At 38.6% G+C, this 21,188-nt stretch overlaps 2 protein-coding genes across 2 annotated transcripts in view; one reads left to right on the top strand and one right to left on the bottom strand.

Moving 5' to 3' along the window:
* Positions 1-12,545, top strand: part of LOC122643889 (glutamine--fructose-6-phosphate aminotransferase [isomerizing] 2-like) — a 57,987-nt gene extending 45,442 nt beyond the window's left edge. The window contains exons 9-11 of the mRNA XM_043837463.1: positions 73-328; positions 418-586; positions 12,274-12,545. Of these exons, the coding sequence (XP_043693398.1) occupies positions 73-328; positions 418-586; positions 12,274-12,357 (509 nt within the window). The 3' untranslated portion in view covers positions 12,358-12,545. The remainder of the gene's footprint in view (positions 1-72; positions 329-417; positions 587-12,273) is intronic.
* Positions 12,546-12,732: 187 nt separating this feature from the next.
* LOC122643420 lies at positions 12,733-20,755 on the bottom strand. The gene is made up of 2 exons (XM_043837041.1): positions 20,558-20,755; positions 12,733-12,978 (listed from the first exon to the last, which is right to left on the bottom strand). The coding sequence occupies exons 1-2, from the start codon at positions 20,753-20,755 to the stop codon at positions 12,733-12,735; spliced, it is 444 nt and encodes a 147-aa protein (XP_043692976.1).
* Positions 20,756-21,188: the final 433 nt, after the last annotated feature.

Genomic DNA, 21,188 nt, shown 5'->3' with positions numbered 1-21,188 from the left:
TTCGTGACAAAAGAAATAAGTAGTACATTTCATGCCGTACCAGTCTTTTCATCTTATGATTTTGTTCTTCAGATAAAGTCAGAGAGGTTCTAAAGCTTGATCAAGAAATGAAGGATCTGGCGAAATTGTTAACGGCTGAGCAGTCACTTCTTGTGTTTGGAAGAGGTTACAACTATGCAACAGCTCTAGAAGGTGCGCTGAAAGTGAAAGAGGTTGCACTGATGCATAGTGAAGGCATACTTGCAGGTGAAATGAAACATGGTCCGTTAGCCCTAGTGGATGAAAATCTTCCCATTGTTGTTATTGCTACCAATGATGCTTGCTTCAGGTATCTTCTGTACTAAGAGAAAGTTAACATAATTTATTTGATATTTTTTCTCTGTTGTTTGATTAAGACATTTTGGTCGCTTTTGACAGCAAGCAGCAGTCAGTTATCCAGCAGCTGCGTGCTCGCAAAGGACGTCTGATAGTGATGTGTTCAAAAGGAGAGGCATCATTGGTGTGTCCAGGCGGATCTTGCCGTGTAATTGAAGTTCCTCAGGTTGAGGATTGTCTTCAACCTGTAGTTAACGTTGTACCATTGCAGGTATTTTCTCCTCATATTTTTAATTATATCCTGATACATTGTTTAATAGGTAGTGTTCATGTTGGTGAAGTCGTCATCATTCCGATTACAAAACAAATATGAACCGCTTCATTGCAAAGTCACATGGTATATTACCATGGACGAACAAAAATCAAGAACATAATTTGTTTCTCTTTTCTTTTTTTGGAAAGCAAAAATGGATATGAGGCAATTCCACCTCAGCATCAATCAGCATTACACCAACCAAGCAAAGCCTCTTACCTTGCAACTGTATTGCACAAGGAAAAATAGCACAAAGCCTTGTCTTTTCTTTTGTCTAAATCGTTTGTAGTGGGAATAATCCCCTATTATTTATTTTTAATTTCATGGAAATAAGAAAAATAGGAAACCCTTATATATGGTTGCGATAATCCCTTACAATTGAAGTTTTCCAGAAAATAGAAACTCTTCTAGAAATTAACAAAATATAAACTATGGATGGATTGTAGCATATCTATCCAATTCTTCTAGAAACAAAACTAAAATAAAGAATACAACTTACTAAAATAGAAACTAACACTAATCTCGTGTAGCCCTTAAATCCCTAATATTTGGGCTTATAGAATTGGCCTATTACAATAGAAAACCCAGAAATAGTCAGCTCATAACCCATATAACCCATTGGGCACTCAAGATTAAGCGTATTGGTCCATTCTTGGCCCAGTTTAATGGCCTGATTTGCTGTTGCCCTTCTTGTTCTTCTGAACTGCATCAGGCCATTTCTTCCATTTGCATTTCTCTCATGCAGTCAACTTTACATTGAGTAACATGTGTTAATATGATGTTTTCCTTCATGATATTGATTTTTTTTGGGGGGTGGACCAGGTTGTGGTGGTGGGGTTTTGGGCCTTTTTTGGCAAACATTTAATAGCTGCCTATGTTTTATTTCTATCAGTTAAGATGTTGTTTACTACTGAGGTGATGAATTGAGGCTAGGATGTAGAGGCAGCAATTCTGAACCTGACCCAGCTAGTTTTGCACACCTGCTGAACCTGCCCAGACCCGCTTGATATCACCATTTGATATGGTGTTACATGTTTGTAAAATGTTTGATTTGGCTATTAATTTACCCAATCTTGTCCGATTACACCAAGTTATAGTTGATTTATAAAAAAAAAGAATTCTTAGGTGGTTCCATCCTAAACTGACCTGATTTTAAATGGGTTGGTTTTATGTAGACTTTTCACAAGCTGAATATTAATCTGGCGGGTTCAGGCTGGGTTCATGTTCCTTGACCCCCAAGCTTGACCCACCTGTCTTGTCCATGGTTCATCGTCTTGGTTGGAACATGCAGTTTCGACTGAGATATCTTGGTATTGCAGGTTTCTGAGACGAAACTTTGGGTCGATTTGAAAAACGGACAAGGTTTCTGTTAACAGATCTGAATTAGAGAATGTTGCTTGAATGATCAATGTGATCAAACAAGCCTTGTATTTATAATAAAAGAGATTACAGCCTAATGTCCAAAATACCCCTAGCTTAGCCAACTTAACTAGGAGGTACATAAACATAATGTTACAACCGTAAAAAGACCAGAATACCCCCATGATATTCTGGTGTACATTATTCAACACTCCCCCTCAAGTTGGAGCAAATATGTCAATCATGCCCAACTTGACTAAGTTTGGATGAAATAGCTTTCCAGACAATCCCTAGGTGAAAATGTCAGCAGCCTAATCAGTAGACTTCACAAAGGGAATACAAATCACCCCCTCTTCTAATTTTTCCTTGATGAAATGCCTATCCACTTCAATATGCTTAGTGCAATCATGCTGTACCGGGTTATGTGCACAATGCTGATTGCAGCCTTGTTGTCACTAAACAACATCATAGGAAGATGAATAGGAATACCAAGGTCTTGTAGCAATCCTTTCAGCCAAAGTAACTCACAAATGCCTTGGGCCATAACACAAATTTCTGCTTCAGCACTAAAACGAGCCACCACATTCTGCTTCTTGCTACGCCAAGTGACAAGATTGCCACCAACAAAAGAACAATACCTAAAGATAGACTTGCGATCTGTAGAACCAGTCCAATCAGCATCAGTATACGTCTCTATCCATAGGTGACCATGAGGAGACAGGAGAATCCCTTTTCCAGGAGCTAACTTCAAGTAGTGAAGAATGCAAAGAACAACCTCCATATGAGAAGAGTAGGGATCATGCATAAACTGACTCACAGTACTCACAGCAACAACAATATCAGGACGTGTGTGTGAGAGATAAATCAACTTCCCCACTTGTCTTTGGTACCGGTCTTTATCAACAAGTTCACCCTCCTTTTCTTTGAGATGAACATTAGCATCCACAGTAGTGTCTGAAGGGTGACATACTGACATCCTAACAATCCGGTTTCAGCCAATAAATCTAGGACATACTTCCTTTGAGAGAGAAAGATGCCTTTAGAAGATTTGGCAACCTCAATCCTAAGAAAGTACCGTAGCTTTCCTAGATCTTTAATCTCAAATTTCTGCCCAAAAAATGTCTTCAAACGGCTGGTCTCATCACCATCATTACCAGTAACAACAATGTCATCAACGTAGACTATAAGAACAATGAGTTTTCCACCAGTCAGCATTACTCTGCTTATAGCCTATAGAAACCATGGCCTTGTGAAATCTGCCAAACCACGCTCGAAGCGACTGCTTCAGCCCATAAAGTGCATGCTTCAATTTACACACTTTGCCTTTATTACTATCACAAGAAAACCCTAGTGGAATATCCATATACACCTCCTCACCAAGTTCTCCATTGAGGAAGGTATTCTTCACATCTAGCTGTTGTAGATCCCATCCAAGATTGACTGCACAAGATAGCAAAACTCGAACCGTATTCAGCATTGCAATAGGAGCAAAGGTCTCCTGATAATCATTGCCATATGTCTAAGTGAAGCCCTTTGCGACCAGGCATGCCTTATATCGTTCCACGGTCCCATCAACCTTCTATTTGACCACGCATACCCATTACATCACACTATTTTTTTCCATGGAGGAAGAGCTATAAGATCCCAAGTATTGTTTTTTTTTTTCAATGCTCTCATTTCTTCCAACATTGCTACCTTCCACTTTCCATCTGCTTAAGCTTCCTGCCAATTTTTAGGAATGGAAACAGAAGAAAGAGAGGATACAAATGCACGGAAGGATGGAGAAAGAGAACTATAAGAAACAAAGCAAGAAATGGGATGCTGAGTGCAAGTCTTAGTACCTTTGCGATGAGCAATAGGTAGGTTGGAGGAAGAAGTCTTACCAGGAGAAGGAGGATCTGGATCCTAAATCGGCAATTGGATAGGTATTGGTGCCACAGTGGATTGAAGCTGCCCTATTTTAGAACATCTTTTTTTATGGGTGATAATGTTGGAGTTATCAATTCTCTTCTGAAATTCACTAATGGTTCTCTGAACTGGAGTCAGCTCCCCCTGAATAGGAACATCACCACCATTATTTTCCAGGATCTCCCCCTGTAATGGATTCCCTTGGGATGAAGGGGCAGCAACCAAAGAAGGTTGGGCAGTAACCAAAGGGGGCTGGGAAGCATCTAAAGTTGGCTTGGCAGCATCTAATGTGGGCTGGGCAGCATCTAAAGGGTATAAAAGAGGAGGAAACTCAAGAGGAAGAATCACATCTTTACTAGAACTCTCCCCCTGAAGACGTGGTGAAGAATAATATGGAAGGTGTTCATGAAAAATGACATCCATACTAACCAGAGTACAACGGGAAGGAGGATAGTAATACTTATATCCTTTTTGGGTTGGAGAATAACCTAAAAAAATACATCGTAACCCACGAGGTTAAAGTTTGCCAGGAGATTTAGTATCTCGAGTATAACACACACAGCCAAACACCTTGGGAGAAACCATAAAGGAGGAATTCCTAAGTAAAATCTCAGCTAGACTCTGGGAGTCAAGAACTCGAAAAGGCAACCGATTAATGAGATAGGCTGCAGTGAGAACAACATCCCCCCAATATTGGGATGGAACATTATGAGCAAACATCAATGCTCTGGCCACTTCTAATAAGTGGCGGTTCTTCTTTTCAGCCACACCGTTTTGGGTTGGGGTATCTACACAACTAGTCTGGTGAATAATCCCATGATCAGCAAAATATTTTTGAAATTGATTTTCTGTATACTCGGTCCCATTATCACTTCTCAAAATTTTGAGAGTGGCCTGGAACTAAGTTTGGACCATTTTATGAAAATGTTGAAAACATGAAAAAACCTGATTTTTTGTGTGCATAAAATAAACCTATGTGTTTCTAGAATGACAGTCAATAAATAAAACACACCAACGATTATTAGAAAGAGAAGTCTTACGACTAGGGCCCTAAACATTAAAATGCACCAAATGGAAAAGTGAAGAAATCCTTTTACTTGAAATAGAATAAGTTGAACGTGTCTGTTTGGCCAGAACACAAGCCACACAAAAAAATCATCCTTATTACATTCTTTGATCAAAGTAGGAAATAAACGTGCTAAAATTCCTAATGGAGGGTGAGCTAATCTAGAGTTCCATTGCTAAAGTTCAGAAGAGACCAAAGAGTTCTGGTGTAGCAGAAAAGGTAATGGTGGTGGAGTAAGACGACCATCATCAAGCAGGTACAATCCACCATGCACTTTACCCAATCCAATCGTCTTCCCAGAGTCCAGATCCTGAAAAACACAATGGGAAGGAAAAAAAATTGCTTTGCAGTTAAGATCATAAGTAATACTACTAATGGAAAGGAGGTTAGTAGTAAAATTAGGAATGTGCAAAACAGAAGATAAAGTAAGAGAGGAAGTGCAGTTGATGATTCCTTTTCCAGAAACGAAGGAAAGGGAACCATTAGCTAACTTGACTTTGTCTTTCCCAGATGTGGGAGAATAGCCATGGAAAAGGCTAGAGGAATCAGTCATGTGATCTGTAGCTCCAGAATCTATGATCCAAGGATGGGAAGCTACAGAAGCACAATGACCACCAAATGAAATACCTGACCAGGCAAAGTTTGAACCTGAAGGAGCAGAGGAATTGGCAGGAGCTGATGTAGTAGAAGCAGCAGCAGTAGAAGACCGTAGCACACATAGGAATGCCTGTAGATCATCCTGGGATAGACCAATGTCAGTAGCAGGGGCTGTGGTAACAGTCTCAGTGTGATGAGCCTTGTTTGTTTTTTTCTTGGCAGCCCGTTTGGCCTCAAAATCAGTTGGTTTCCCGTGAAGCTTCCAACATTTCTCTTTGGTGTGGTAAGGCTTATGACAATGTTCACGAGTAATAGTCCCTGTAGTAAAATCACCAATAGAAACATGTCTAATAGGTGCAGGAGTAGCCTGGGCAGCAGTCTGGAGGGCTGATCTGTCATTAATAGGAGGGTGAAGCATAGCAGCCCGACGGTTCTCTTCAGAGGAGACTAAAGCATAGGACTGTTCAAATGTGGGAAAAGGGGAATGACCCAACACTTGAACATGAATCTGGTCATACTCCATATTCAAACCAGCCAAGAAATCATAAAATGCTTCTTATATGCAATAATACCAGCAGCTGTAGTGGGGTCGAAATCAGAAAAATGGTCCAATTGCTGCTAGAGACTGCACAACGTAGCATAATACTTGGAGACAGACAAATCCCCTTGAGTAAGTATGATTGGCCTTTTTCCCGGAGTTCGTACACCTGTGCATCATTACCAAGCTGTCCATATGTTTCCTTGCAAGCATACCAGATTTGATGGGTTGTATCAAGAAGAAGTAAACCACTTGCAAGGTCTGATTGCATGGAGCCAATCAAATAAAACATGAGGATACCATTATTGGAGATCCATCTGGTCAGAAGAGGACCAGGAGCAATTGGCATAGCAGTAGTACTATCAATATCTCCAGTAAGCCCACGGCCAGCAATGGCAAAGTATGCCGAGCGAGACCAGATCAGATAATTACTCCCATCCAGTTTGATAGGATTAGGGAGAAGGTCACGGTTGTCATTCCTACCAACCCCATTAGCAGCTGAAATGCCAATAGAGACTTCAAAGTCACCCATAATGTAACAGAGGAACCCAAATCGCAGAGAAGGGCTGGTGTGATGAGAAACCCAGTAAGCACTTCAAGAGAAGGGTTTTCGGTGGAGAGACCTATGTAAAGGTGATATAATAATTGTCCCAAAAATCAGCAGCAGTAGAGAGGCCAAATCCCTAGATCGATTTTATCAGGGTTTTGAAAAAATCCTTGTTTTTGGTGAGATCGATATAGGGGGGAATGTGCCAAAACCTTGATGGATGGAGCTGAAACTGAGATTGAGTGTGCCTGTAGGAGTGGAGAATCACCCTTCCAAAAACCGGACCAGCAACACAAGGATATTTTTCGGGTCTTGGAAAAAACCAGAATTTTGAAAAAAAATCTATCAAGGAGGAGGGATAGAAGCTTGCGCAATAATCTTCTGCAGTTCTTGAACTGCAAAAAGGTGAATCGAGTCCTTGTACTGTAGAGAGGATCAATCCAAAAAAACTTGAAGGCTACAAATATCGCAGATAGGGAGCAATCTTCTTTCGAGCAGAATTTTTTATATATCATGAATGAGGTAATGGAGGGCAGCATCTGGATCTTTAGATCACCTCATCAGTGCTGCCCTTGTGGGAGAATAAAGAACAAAAGGAGAGAGAGGAGGGAAGGAGAAATCGAGAATGAAAGAGAAGTGAGGGTCCTAATTTGAAACCTGCTCTGATGCTATGTTAACAAATCTGAATTAGAGAATGTTGCTTGAATGATCAATGTGATCAAACAAGCCTTGTATTTATAATAAAATAGATTACAACCTAATGTCCAAAATACCCCTAGCTTAGCCAACTTAACTAGGAGGTGCATAAACATAATATTACAACTGTAAAAAGACCAGAATACCCCCACGGTATTCTGGTGTACATAATTCAACAGTTTCCCATGGTTTCAACCAGGCTTCGGTCGAAACTTTAATTTCGACCTGAACCTGGTTGAAGAACCTATATAAATTTACTTATCCCCGTCGAAACTTGTCTATTTTGACCATAGTTCAAGAAAACGAGACGAAACATAGGTTCGAAATTGTATCGAACCAGGTTTGCAACAGTTATATGCTAAACATCATTAGCTGTCCATTTACTTAGGATATTATTCATAAATAAGCAAACACCCCCAAATGAATCTAATAAAAATAGTTAAAAATTCAAATTCCAAAAGGATAAAAAGTCAACTCCCCAGTTGAGGAGCAAAAATTGAATTTTCTATTGTAGGGATGATTTTCAACTTTCTAGTGCTAGGGTTTTTCTCAAATATAAAAATTTCATAAATCTTATTGTGATAGACTATCACTGAAAACTAAAAGAGTGGCAAAATAATCTTTTGTTTTGATGTCTACATTTTTTTTTTCTCCCATTTATGATGATTTTAAACAACATTCACGCACACCAAATAAGGTTTGACCTGAACATAACTCCTTCAATATAAATCAGATTTAAGTAATCTTGGATTTATTGGAAAGCTGGTTTTGTGCTCTATTTGATAAAAAAAGTCTCATGTAAAAATAAAATCATTTTCCCTGTCAAACTTATTGGAGAACAAGGACACTTCTCTAAATCGAGAGCATGTTAATTTCTTATAGATAAGATCATATTTTCCAAGTACAATATAAATCAATTGTTAGACTAGGTATACGAGGATAATGATCATTTCAAGAACAGCGCAAACCTGTGAGTCAATCTGTCTTCGCCTCCATTATTGAAATCCCCCTTGTGAGTCACTCTATTTTTTCCTCTTCAAATTCCTTATCTACTGGTGATGTTGGAGTTGATAATCAGCCAAACCATTTTTTAATTGGAGGGCAATCGGGTCCCTATCTTACTGCTGGTCTCGAGAATACGTGTTTGGAACATGGTACTGTTGAGACGAAGCATCAAGGTAAAACTTTGGTGCCGAACCAAAGAGAGGGAGGGAGTTCGAATGTGCATAATTCTCACTTTCAAGATGGGGCTATCGTTTTAAATATGCCTAATGAGGTGGAATTAGTTCAAAGATCGGATTCTCGTGGGTCGGGTTATGATCAATTTGACCAAGAGGAGATGCAAGGCGGGTGGACTTAGGTGTTGGGTTGGAAAAATCGTGATGGACATAGGAATGCTCTTCGAGGTGGTCGTGTGGGTTCCCATATGACAACTCCAGTTATTGGTAGAACTCGAAGTCAAAAGAATGCAAATCTTGGTGTTATGGCGGTGGACGCGGCTTTAGAAAAACGTCAGGTTGATAAGGAGTTAGGAGTGGGGTTGTAAAAAGGCTCTTTTGGCCCGTGTGGCTCTTGATCGGCCTGGTTTTTATACTGAGATCCCTCGACGCGAATAGGATAAGGACCCCCTCGGTGCGCCTCACAGACCCCTCATAGCCTTATTTTATTATTTCTCTTGGGTGAGCGAGCGGGTTGTTGTCCTCGCCAATATGTTTTAGGACTGAGTCCCCTCTTTAAGCTTTAGCTCGCTTTGCCTTGTCTATCTTTAGGCTTGTTTGCCTCCTTTTTAATCTTCAATAAAATTTTTTATTTGAAAAAAAAAAAAAGAGCAGTGTAAACCAAATGTATGTTTTGATTGTTTCAAACTTTCAATAGCTTATTTACATTTCCAATACCTAAATTATGTGTAGACTTAGTGACTTGGCCTTAATAATAAGATTACTGTACAACATCATTCAGCATACACTAGCAAACTTGGGTCAACACGAGTACCATTTTGGGTGGTTTTTTAGTGAAACTAATTCATGGATTAGGTTTAAAATGTCAAAAATGAGTAGTACAGAAAAAAATCAGGACAAAAGCCACTTTCTGAGCCTCGAAACCAAGGTTATGAAATAGGCCTGGAAAAAATATCATTTTTCGACCAAGTTTCGGTCGAAAGCAGCCATATCTCGGTTTCGGGGCTGACCGAAACCAGCCTTGAAACCGATATTTCGAACCTTTGTGTTGTCTCATTAAGATCCCAGACAAATTTCTTGTGTAGTTTATTAGGAAAGATAAGAGTCAGTAACAAAAAGCTGTTGATTTTTTTGGATGAGCATATGGAAAAGTCAATTCTGGTGCACAAGTGGAGAGTGCTGGAAAGAACTTTGCCAGACCCTATTGCCATTGAGTTTTGAAAATTCTGTTCTTCCACGTTGAAGGTTAGTTGCATGGAGTATTTTCAAAACTGAAGGTGAAAATCACTATTACTAGTGTAAATGACTACAGAAGGACCATGATGTTCTTTATGTGTAAGTTACAGTCAAGACTACCTGCAAAAGAGGTCGAATTAGTACTAATTAAAGAAACAACCAGCTTACTGCTAGAATTTTCTTTGTCTGTCTGTCCCTCAAGGCCAAGGATGTAAATGGATGGTTGAAAATAAGGATTAGATTGAGGTTTCTGTTTGTTTGGATACTTATACAGATAATTCGGTATTGTATGTGAATTTGGATATTGATACTTTTGCTCTGAGTCTGATATAAGATTTATTCTTGGTTTGTATGATATATTCTATAATTTATTATATTTCAGTATGATACAATTATTTTCTTTTTAATTATAAAAAGTTTAATTAGAAATAGAAGACTCAAGTTCTGACCTTTTTTCCCACAAATCCTTGGCAGAGTTGGACTCAGATACTAAATATAATATACGCTCTGGGTTCGCTCTGTTTACATCCTTAACTCAAATTCAAGAATGTAAAAAATGAAGGATCTTTCTTAGTTTTCTGGAATAACAAAAACTTTTCAACATACGAAAAATGCAATCTGGGTGATTGGGCAGGCTGGCCGTCTGGGTCCCAATCTAAGCCTAACCCTAGTTTTAGAAGGGCAAAGCCTCAACCTTACCAAGCTCAAGTTTTGTCTGTTTTGACTTTGCTTCCTAGGTTTCTCAGATTTAAGGTGTTTCTTGACCTGTTGGTTATCACCTGTAGAAGAGTAATTATACACCTATTATTGAAGGAGTTACATTATTCACCAGAAAGTACTTAATAAGCCAATCAAAGTTCGTAAAACATCTTTGTATCAGCATCATCCAGAGACCTAAAGCCACATTCATCACGAAATATGCCTATTAGGAAACCCAGTTTTCCATAGCTGGGATTGCATATGGGGACAAGAATCACAAGATATAAGCATGCACACATTTCCTCTAAAATCTTGGTTTTTGAGTTGGGTCTGGTTAGCAGAGATCCCAATGAAGCTAGACCTAAACAGGAAGTCCAATCAGGGAGCCAACTGTTGCACACTATGATTCATGAAGGTTTGGGTTTGGCTTATCCAAGTTGCAGTTATGTCTTTACCCAAAAAAAAAAAAAAGGTTGCAGTTATGTAGAACAATACGATTTCTGGAAACAAGCTTTTCTAGGGATAAAAATCAGATGTAGAGAATGAAAAGGAAAAGGAAATTATTAAAATAATAGTAATTTCCTCTGAGAGGAAAACACTTCTTGAATTTCAAAACTAATGTCGGTACATGGGCAGATATGGTTGCTGCTCAGCCCAAGGCCTAGGGAAATTAGGACCCAGCAGTTGTGAGAAGAATGTAGAAAAAAAAAAAACTTTTATAGATAAACACGGTTAATTGATTCTCAAATTCATGTGGGTTGCTTGCTACGCAACCCAAGTCCTAGGGCAACTACGGCTCCAATTCCTTGTCCCAAGTCATACTCCACTTTGTAGAAGTTAAACTGAAAGTAATTAGGACAGGATGCATATCTGTGTCCTAATTGCTCGAGATTGAACTGGTATATCAGCTAGTCTTAAACACTTTGTTGTTAAAAAAAGTATTTTGAGTTGACAGCAGCTTCTGCGTGGGGTGTCTTTGTTGGCAACTTTGGAGGTGTGCTTGTTCGCCTATGGGTCTAATATGTGATCCCCTTGTCCCTTGAAGAGCTTTGGCTAATCTTGTTTGCTTGCTTGCTTTATGAAAGTGGGATGTGAAAAGTTGGTGGACTATAACTTAGTGGGAATCCTACAGTCCTAATCACATGGGAAAGGAAACTATAATGATATTTATAGCCAGTGATTGGGGCAGTTTAAACTGTTCATGCTCGAGGTAAGAGAACTTTGCTCCAACTTGTTGCCTTTGACAAATGAAATTGAGGTGTTTCTTAATGGAATTCAGTTTCCTTTTCTCACCCCTTAAATGGACCCTGCAGACTTTTTTCTTTTTTTTTTTTTTGCGTTATAATTTTGTTTCCTGTCTTTGTGGGAATGTTGTTGAAGTGGAGTACTGTATCAGATAGATGGACGACAATGGTTATGGATTTTCTCTCATCTGCTTTTCCTTTATTAATTCTGCTTCTTAAATTGATGAATGGATGTATTTTTGGGTCTGAAATCTATAACAGTTCTTTTCTATTGCTAAAATAGTCAGTACTTGTCTTTGGTTGGTGGTTCTCTAGAAACCCAAGAAATATTTATGTCAACTAATTATTTTGAAACTCAAAATATTTTAGTCCTAAAGCCTCAACAGATATAATGCCATACCGTCTATCTTGTGCAGACATAATTGTAGTTCACATCGATGGGATGCATTTATGGTTATTCTGAAGTACATTTATATTTCTTAAACATAATTATGTGAAGTATCATTTTATGTGTTCTTTTAGACTTTTGTTATCCTATGAGCATGCTCAAGTTGTCTTGACAATATTGTTCTCACAGTTGTTGGCATACCATCTTACTGTTCTACGAGGATACAATGTTGACCAGCCTCGCAATCTAGCAAAGAGTGTGACCACACAATGAAGAGGTGAATATATTATTATTTGGTTCTCTTTCTTTACTTTCTAATTTAGGAGTAGGGGTTTTAAGCTAAATTAAGCTCACTACACAGTACTACTGTTGCCACCTTTAGATTGGAAGTGGGGGCTTCCATCTGTATCTTTCTTTTATTATTTATTTTGGTGAGGTATCTTTGTTTTTATTACTCTACATTTCCACTTAATGCTAAGCAATTAAATTTGTGCATATTTCCAACAGAGGGCTGTATTACCTTATTGGGTTGGGGAATTGGGAGATGCATTTAATCTTGTCAGTTTTTATTCTTCTTAACATGTCCAAGGAAGCTACCATACTCTCATTGTAATTTGAATGGAGATCGCTGGTCTATGTCAGTTTAACTCACATCTCATACAATAGAGTTTTGCTAGCATTATTTGTAAAGTAATTCCCTGTTTGCAAGGTGGCTACCAGTTCAACGTCATAGTAGTCATGGTTCCATATGTCAGACAGAGAATCATAGACATTGTACCTTAAGAAAATCGGAACAAAGTTAAAACTTGTCCAATGCCTATTTGCACCTAAGGAGCTGGCTTTATCTTTTCGATCAATACTGAAATAGATATTATAAGGTAATACTTGAAAAGTCTACAGCAAAGTTCAGAAAATTCAAAGTTGAAAATTCAGTCCACCATTCTCCTTATGTTTCATTAAGGCTCTATTGATTGCAAGGGAAAGGGAAATGGCTGGGCACGTCTCTTTGGAAAAGACCCCTTGCCCTCTCGTGTCCAGCCTTGTGATTGGTGTATGTTGCTAGTTAACTGAAAACTGACGGCATGTCCAACCCTCTCCCCCAAGGGAAATTAAAGGAAAGGGAAGTAAAAATTTTAAACCTAAAAAATAAACTTTTGTAATAATTATCCAACCTGACTATATTGCTAGCTCCAAGGCATTCCATGTTTAGTTATAAAAATTCACTTTACTTATCATCTGAATCTCTTGGATTTGAAAAGTACATCAACGGGATGTAAAGGTGTAGAGCTATGGACAGATCCGATAGAGATGTTGAATTGGTTAATGAAGCCGGAGGATCACTGGCCATGGGAACTTTTTTCAGTCCTTTTTGATGTGCATTATTCTTTAAGTTGTTTGAATATTGTGTGTATTAAGAAGATGCATAGATAGTTTATTATCCTAGCCCATAGTTTAGCAACCAAATCTAAAGGAGGAAGATGAAGGGTTATTTTATGAACAACATTGTAGACTAGGGTCTACTATAATGATGTGAAAATTGAGGAGAAAGAGATACCACCAAGTGACTATTTAGATGTATGAGGTCTACTATAAATAAAAAAGGTGACATAGATGATGTATGAGGTGGAATGTTGGGCAGTTAAAAAATGTTATATAGCGAAGTTATGTTTTGTAGAGATGAGGATGTTAAAATAGATGTGTGGCAAAACTAGAAAGGATAAAGTGAGGAACGAGAATGAACGTATTAGAAAGAATTGCAGCCCCCTAAAGTGAAGGAAATCAACGGTCCCCTATTGTATGAAGTTGTTCGTACCCTTGGGAGTGAGTGAATGGCGATTGACATAGGGAATTGCTTTACTGTGGGTGAAAGGAAATTCGGTCCTTCCCTAAAAGCCCAGTGAAGCGTAAAAGGTCACGGGGTAATCAGGAGGAATTGAGGACCTCTTCATCCACACAATTACAAAAACAAAAAACAAAATAAAAAAGAAGAAAAGAAACCTCTAGATCTGATTAGAGATTTTCGTGTCTTTTCGTGGGTGTACATCAACCCCAACCCTTTGTACTTCAAAGGATCCATAGGTTTTATGAGGCAATGGTCAAAAATAGGGGACAATGGGTCTGAGTTCGAGATTTGATCTGGGCCCAGCACAACAATGATAACTGAGCAAGCATTTGGTTCAATGTAACAACTAGTGCCAGCTAGTTGGGCCAAAGAAAATTTTTACTATAAACTCAGGGAAAGGGTTGGGCAGATGTTACGTACTCCATGTGTATCTTATTTACTAGTTGATTAATATTAAGTAGTTAGTTAGTAGTAGTAAGTTTATTTAATATTAAGTAGTTAATTAGTAGTAGTGTGTAATTAGTTATTAGCAACCGGATGAGTTGAAGAGAAAATATAGGAGAAGTTGTAGGAATGAAAAACGGGTATTTGTGATAACCAATTATTCTACGTGTATTTATTTGTGAATGGTGAAATAGAAATCGGATTTTGGAACATTAAAACTAATCTTGAGTTTATCTTGAGAGAAACTGGTTATCTCCCAACAAACCAGACACCATTGCTTCGTCTGTAAAGCAAAACTCTGTCCCAAATTTATCTCTGTTCCTCTCTTTCTATCCCTTTTATTTCTCTTTTATTTTATTTTATTTTGTAGATAATCTTACACGTAACAAATGGCATAGCCAAGCATGGCGGAGGAAATCGATCATCCCGGGTCTACACAGGTGTATCCTCCTCTGTTTAACGGCTAGATGAAAGCGATTTGTTCAACAGAGATTGACAGTCTCGAGTCTATACAAGATTTTCATCAAGTTCTTCAAGTATTGTTGAACCGACGAGTTCGTGGGCGTAACATTGGTGATCGGCGGAAGCAACTTGGGAATTTGGCCAACAAGATTTGGGATCCGGGTGGAATTATTTTAAATTTTTATTTGTAATTTAGTGGTCTTGAGGACCAAACCAATTTTAAGGGGAAGGATTGTTGCGTATTCTATGTGTATCTTATTTAATAGTTAATTAATATTAAGTAGTTAATTAGTAGTAGTAATTTTATTTAATATTAAGTAGTTAATTAATAGTAAGTGTGTAATTAGTTATTAACAACCAAATGAGTTGAAGAGAAAATGTAGGAGAAGTTGTAGGAGTGGGAAGTGGGTAGTTATGATAATCAATTATTCTACATGTATTTATTTGTGAATGGTGAAATAGAAATTAGACTTTGAAAAATTGAAACTAATCTTGAGTTTATCTTGAAAGAGACCAGCAACCTCCCAACAAATTAGACGTCATTGCTTCGTCTGTAAAGCAAAACTCTATCCCAAATTTATCTCTCTATTAAGTAGTTAATTAGTAGTAAGTGTGTAATTAGTTATTAACAACCAGATGAGTTGAAGAGAAAATGTAGGAGAAGTTGTAGGAGTGGGAAGTGGGTAGTTATGATAATCAATTATTCTACATGTATTTATTTGTGAATGGTGAAATAGAAATTAGACTTTGAAAAATTGAAATAATCTTGAGTTTATCTTGAAAGAGACCAGCAACCTCCCAACAAATTAGATGCCATTGCTTCGTCTGTAAAGCAAAATTCTATCCCAAATATATCTCTCTCTTCCTCTCTTTCTATCCCTATTAATTCTCAATTTTTGGTATTTTATTTTGAGATTACCTTGCACGTAACAGCATACCCCTGCTCCAGGTAAGCTAGCGGGCAGCAGACACATGATCGAGGGAGAGAGAGAGAGAGAGGCAAACACATGCTGGGCAGCCTAACCTTTTCCTAGAAATAATTGTCATCTAGAGGCGTTGAGGATCCCATAACAGGTGACTGGCTAGTCAAATGGCAAAATTCGTATCAGAATATTCATGCCAAAATTCCCTTGAATCTGTGTGTTTTCAAATCAAATGGCGGATCATAGGGTTCTTGGAACCGATTTGGGCCGATTCCTATCGGATTTGGATTGGAATCTGCAAGATTGATTCCTGGTTTTAAAATCCTTCCCTTGGTATTCAACATAAAGTAAAGAGTAGCAGAGCAGACTATCTGTAGAGCTTCCATCGGCCTGGATCTTTTTTGTCCCTCTTTTTGTTGTGATTTTGTGTTTTTCCTACTTAGATTTTTCTCTTGTGTAGGGTAGTTGCATGTCACTGCTTGCTTTGATTTGGCTCGTAGGGGCTTGTACATTCTTCTTCTTACTTTTCCTTTTTTGTGAATAAATTTGATATTACCTAAAAAAAACTACGGAGAAAGGAAGCTTTTGAGTTTTGATTTCTTTCCCATCATCAATCTATGATACCCTGCAAATCCTTTTGCTTCTCCCATCTATTTTCAAGATCCTCTCTGTTTCCTCTTCTCGTCTTCCTCCTGCTTTTGCAACGAAGAAAGCAAACAAAAAGAAAATGCATATTAGAAGAAAATCAAAGAAAGAGAAACGAAGCAATTGGGTAGGAAGATAACATGATTTGTTTTCCCAAGCAATGTCAACAATGGCCTCTCATGGCTACCTGTGAAGTCCCTGATGCACTTCAGCTGTGTATGCGAGCATTGGTGCTATTGGGGGGGGGGGGGGGTGGAGGAGGACGGACAGCAGGAGGTGAGGGCTATGTGAAGAGCAACAGGAGAGGGGTTGGGCCGGGAGAGAGGGTGGGAGTGTGGGGAAGGTTGGGAGTGGGGAGGAAGAATTGACGGTGGCAGGGAAAGGGATATGCGGAGTCATAGGAGGTAGGAGACAAGCAGGACGCATAGGGAAGGGGGAGTTGCAGAGCAGGGGAGGGGTGGGTTGGGGGTTGGGCGGGTGACAGTGGCGTGGATCATAAGCCCCCACAAATATTGTCTCCTACTCATCGGAAAGTGGTTGTAGTGCCATAGATGGGGGAGGAGAAAGGGGGGGAGATGAGCTGCCGCACTAGTAGGTTGCGGCCTCTTATAGAGGAGAGGGGAAAAGTAGGAAACAGATCCTCTACGGCGTAGTTGCCCGAGCAGCCATAGCAGCACAGGAACAATGAGGCGCGCAATGGCCACTTTACTCTTGCTCGGGCAAGGAGTTCAAGCAGGTTTAAGGCGGTAAATGCATGCCTCACATGGTCTGCACACCTATGGCCGCTCGGGCAGCTGGGCCGTAAAAGATCGAGATCTGAAAAAGTAAGGGGAGGGGAGGGGAGGGGAGGGGAGGGGGGGGGGGAGAGAGAGGGTGTAGCAATTATGGACAAAATACAACGAAGGGGTTGAATGACTAAGATACGGAGAAGGGGATCCACTGATCAATAAGACGTTAGTGTGTATGATTCAATTACATCCCGGTAGTGTATACAACATTTTTCCTTTCTGCCCCACCCCACCCCGAGAAACCAAGCTAGGTATAAGAATTACTTACAATGCTCTTTATCAATAAAAAAACTCAATGCTATAATGATGTCATTCTTCTATTTCACTCACTTAGGAGAAATTTTTACATAAATAAAATTTAGGCCAAGTTTTTATGCACGGTCGTATACACATATGCTTATCGTGTCTTTCAACTATTGGATAGGAATGGCTTGAGACTTGAAAGACAAAACCTATTGCCATAAAACTTTAAAAAGTAAAAACTTTCATTGTATTCGGGTACGGTTCTTTCTTCTGTTTTTTTTTCCAACAGATAAAAGTACAACTTTTGTAAACATTGTGGCCCCATTAACCTTTTTTAGCAAATACTTTTCTATCAAAATATTATCCAAAAAAATCATGTAGAAAATCATTTTGGGGAGAAGAAGGGGGGGGGGGGGGAGTAACACATGCTATTTTTTCTTCAAACCAATCTTGAATTTTCTTTTCTAAAGAAAATTTACTCTCTTATATCTCTTAGCAATTTGCTAAAAAGGCATTGAGTTCAAAATTAAATTAAATAATAGAAAAAAAGAATGTCACCCGATAGTGCAGTGCATGCCACCCTTGTGTCCTAACACAAGGGTGTGTGAAATGACTATCGCATCCCTTTAGAACCCCAAAAATGATTAAGGATACGACGATCATTTTGCATTCCCCTGTATTAGGATAAGAACCTGAATATATTTAATTAAGCTCAAAACCAACCGGATAAATCTCATGAGGAAGGTAATTTTTTATTATTTGATACATACTCTTCAACAGCAAAAGATTTTCCCCCCTCATCAAAATGATTTTCTACTTGACTTTTTTATTTTTTTGGGTGACATTATGATAGAAACATATTAGTTACTAATAAGGTTAATGGGGCCCACAATGTTTAAAAAGTTTTACTTTCTTTTCGGTTGAAATGTACCTTAATGCAAATGAAAGTTTTTCTACATAAACATCAAATGGCACGGTTATCTTCTTTATGGACATATCAATACAAGTGGTTCAACTTGAGTAATGGAAGCTGATGTGGACCATCCATCCTTTCCATGTAGTGGAGATTCCTTTTTGTATTTAACTTGGCCATTAAAGTAAGAGAGAAGAGGTGGGTAGGGCTCAAATACTTGAAACCCGCTTGTATTGTCATGTGGCTGATATCTCACTTGTCTTGTTAAACTTTATTTTCCTTTTCTCCACTCCACCTTTCTACCATTTTTCTGTAAATCAAATAGAGTCTTGGGAAAGGTTTGAGGTATCAATGCGAGTGATACGTAACGGTTTTTCTAATTACCAATCTCAATATCATGTCAATACTGTATCAGTGACACGGTACGAATTAAAGATAAAACAGTTCAATAACCCATGTTTTTAAAGAAATATCAAATAAATCAGTTGATATGCTCTCATTTAGTTAAGGAAATTCTTGAAGTCTCTCTAAATCAAATATGGCTAATTGTAGTGCATAAGGCCAATTTCCCGTATCTTCAACACATTATCTATCAATGTAGCAGCAGCCCACTTGGCCTCCATTGTGATTGGTTGGATGCCTCGCTTGGTAAATGGGCATTAGAAAAAGAGGTGATCTCTAAATTCTATTCCTGCCCAACAAAAACTATAGAATTGGAGCACGACCTTATTTTAAGGTGATTACTTTACTTTCCTTTTCTCCTCTCCACTTTTCTACCATTTTTCTGTCAAACAGAGTCTCGGGGAAGGTTTTTACGGACAACCAATTTTATATATATATATATATATATATATATATATATATATATATTTTATATATATATATATATATATATATATATATATATATATATATATATATATATATATATATATATATATTTTGGGGGACAACAATTATCTTGTTATGTCGAGTGTAAGATCTTAAAAAGTCAATTGTGTGACTTTGTGGAAAAATAATACAAAATAAAGTCAACTTGGCCACAATATAGGGAAGTGTAAAACATTATTATAGTATGTGAAAGAAACATTATGTATATACCCATTTCTTTTTCAAAAAACAATTTATTTAGGATGTATATAAAATTACATTTTATTTTTTTTTCCACTTTTGATGTGATGTGCATGAAAATGGCCTGCGTGGCCCACTTACAGAATCAATTCCTTTTTCTATTTTTTGGGAGAAAATTAAAAATAATCTTTGAAATAAATTTTCACTTGTATTTCATGTGAATCGTGAAGGAAAGGAAAGTGTGCGAGGTTGACTTGGATGTTAATTATGAGGTATAAGTTGGGAGTGAAGGATGACACGACAGGTAAGGGTAGAAGTGGAAATCAAGATTTTAGTTCATGGCATTGATATATAAATGATGGGAAGTAGTTTTTTGTCCAGGAGTGTGGCCTACGCCAGCATTCCCTTGTCTCTATCTCTCTCCTCCTCAAAATAAGGAGGGCAGAGGTGTCTTTTCAAATGGGAAAGAGAGAGATAGACTCATGGGAGTGCTGGCATAGGCCACACTACCGGGCAGAGAACTTTCTCCCATAAATGATATTGATTCTGATACAGATCGGCCGTATCGATTCATATCAGGCGAATTTCCAATTCCAAAAACTAGTTTTTGACAGAAAAAATCACTTTTTAATTGTATCTTTCTTTTCTTTTTTTCTTTTTTTTTTTTTTTTTGAATTTTTGAACCCGAATATTATCTGGGACCCGAGGTGGCCCCTAGCATTTTATTTATAACATGAAAATTTAGAAAAATATACACGGGGGACGTAGCCCGCCTTACCCCTAACCCAAGGAGACAACTCACTCTCTAAACACTCCAATTGTAACCCTTCCCTCTTACAGAAACCACCATACAAAAGGTTAGAAACGAAAAACAGGAAGGCCAGCCTTGTCTTCTCTGAGAATGCACGAGAGCCCCTGCGGGGCTTCTTCAGGAGAAAAGAAAATACTTGTTTTCCTTGGTCTGGCATGCCCAGTTGGCCAAGAAATCTACCGCCCGATTCCCCTCTCTAAAAGAGAATATAACATTTGCATTCAGGAGTTCTACCAACCTGATTACTTCCAAAAACCAATACCAGCAACACCACAGCTTACAATCCTTCGATTCAATGAATTGCACCATCGTCTTGGAGTCCGAACTCACCTGACAGCCATGATACCCCTTGCTTGCACACAGTTGCAGGCCATCCAGAATCAACCTCATTTCAGCCTCAGTGTTAGTACAGTGCCCATAGAAATTAGCAAAAGCCATCACTACATTTCCAGATGAATCCCGAATTACTCCACCCCCACCACTGGGACCCGAATTCCCTTTACTTGCACCATCCACATTCAGTTTCATACAATAGATGGAGGGCACCAATAGATTGGGTGAGGAAATCTATACCTGATTGGAGGGTGTTTTACCTTTAGGATCTGCAAAGCCAAATCTTCCCTCATGTTGCTCACAGATGCCGTGAAAGAAGGTAAAGGGATCTTGTGGATCCACTGTGAGATTTTCCAAATTATCATATTGGCGGATCTCATATCATTTCCATGCCGCCTATTATTCCTTTCTTTCCACAGCTCCCAAATAATTAAGGATGGAACAGTGCCAATGATGTACGAGAAGGCGTTCTTAAAGGAACCTATCGACTGCCAAAACAAGATCCTTGCCCTCAAGTCCTACGTATTGATGATCTGGACATCCAAAACATCTCCAAAATGTCTCCATACCTTCATCGCCACCACCCCACAAACCAGAGCATGGGTGGCGGTCTCCTGTTGTGGCATTC

The sequence above is a fragment of the Telopea speciosissima genome, chromosome 10, assembly GCF_018873765.1.
Source record: "Telopea speciosissima isolate NSW1024214 ecotype Mountain lineage chromosome 10, Tspe_v1, whole genome shotgun sequence".
Lineage (NCBI taxonomy): Eukaryota > Viridiplantae > Streptophyta > Magnoliopsida > Proteales > Proteaceae > Telopea > Telopea speciosissima.
The sequence above is the reverse complement of the archived record's forward strand: the minus strand, read 5'-3'. Positions and strand labels throughout refer to the sequence as shown.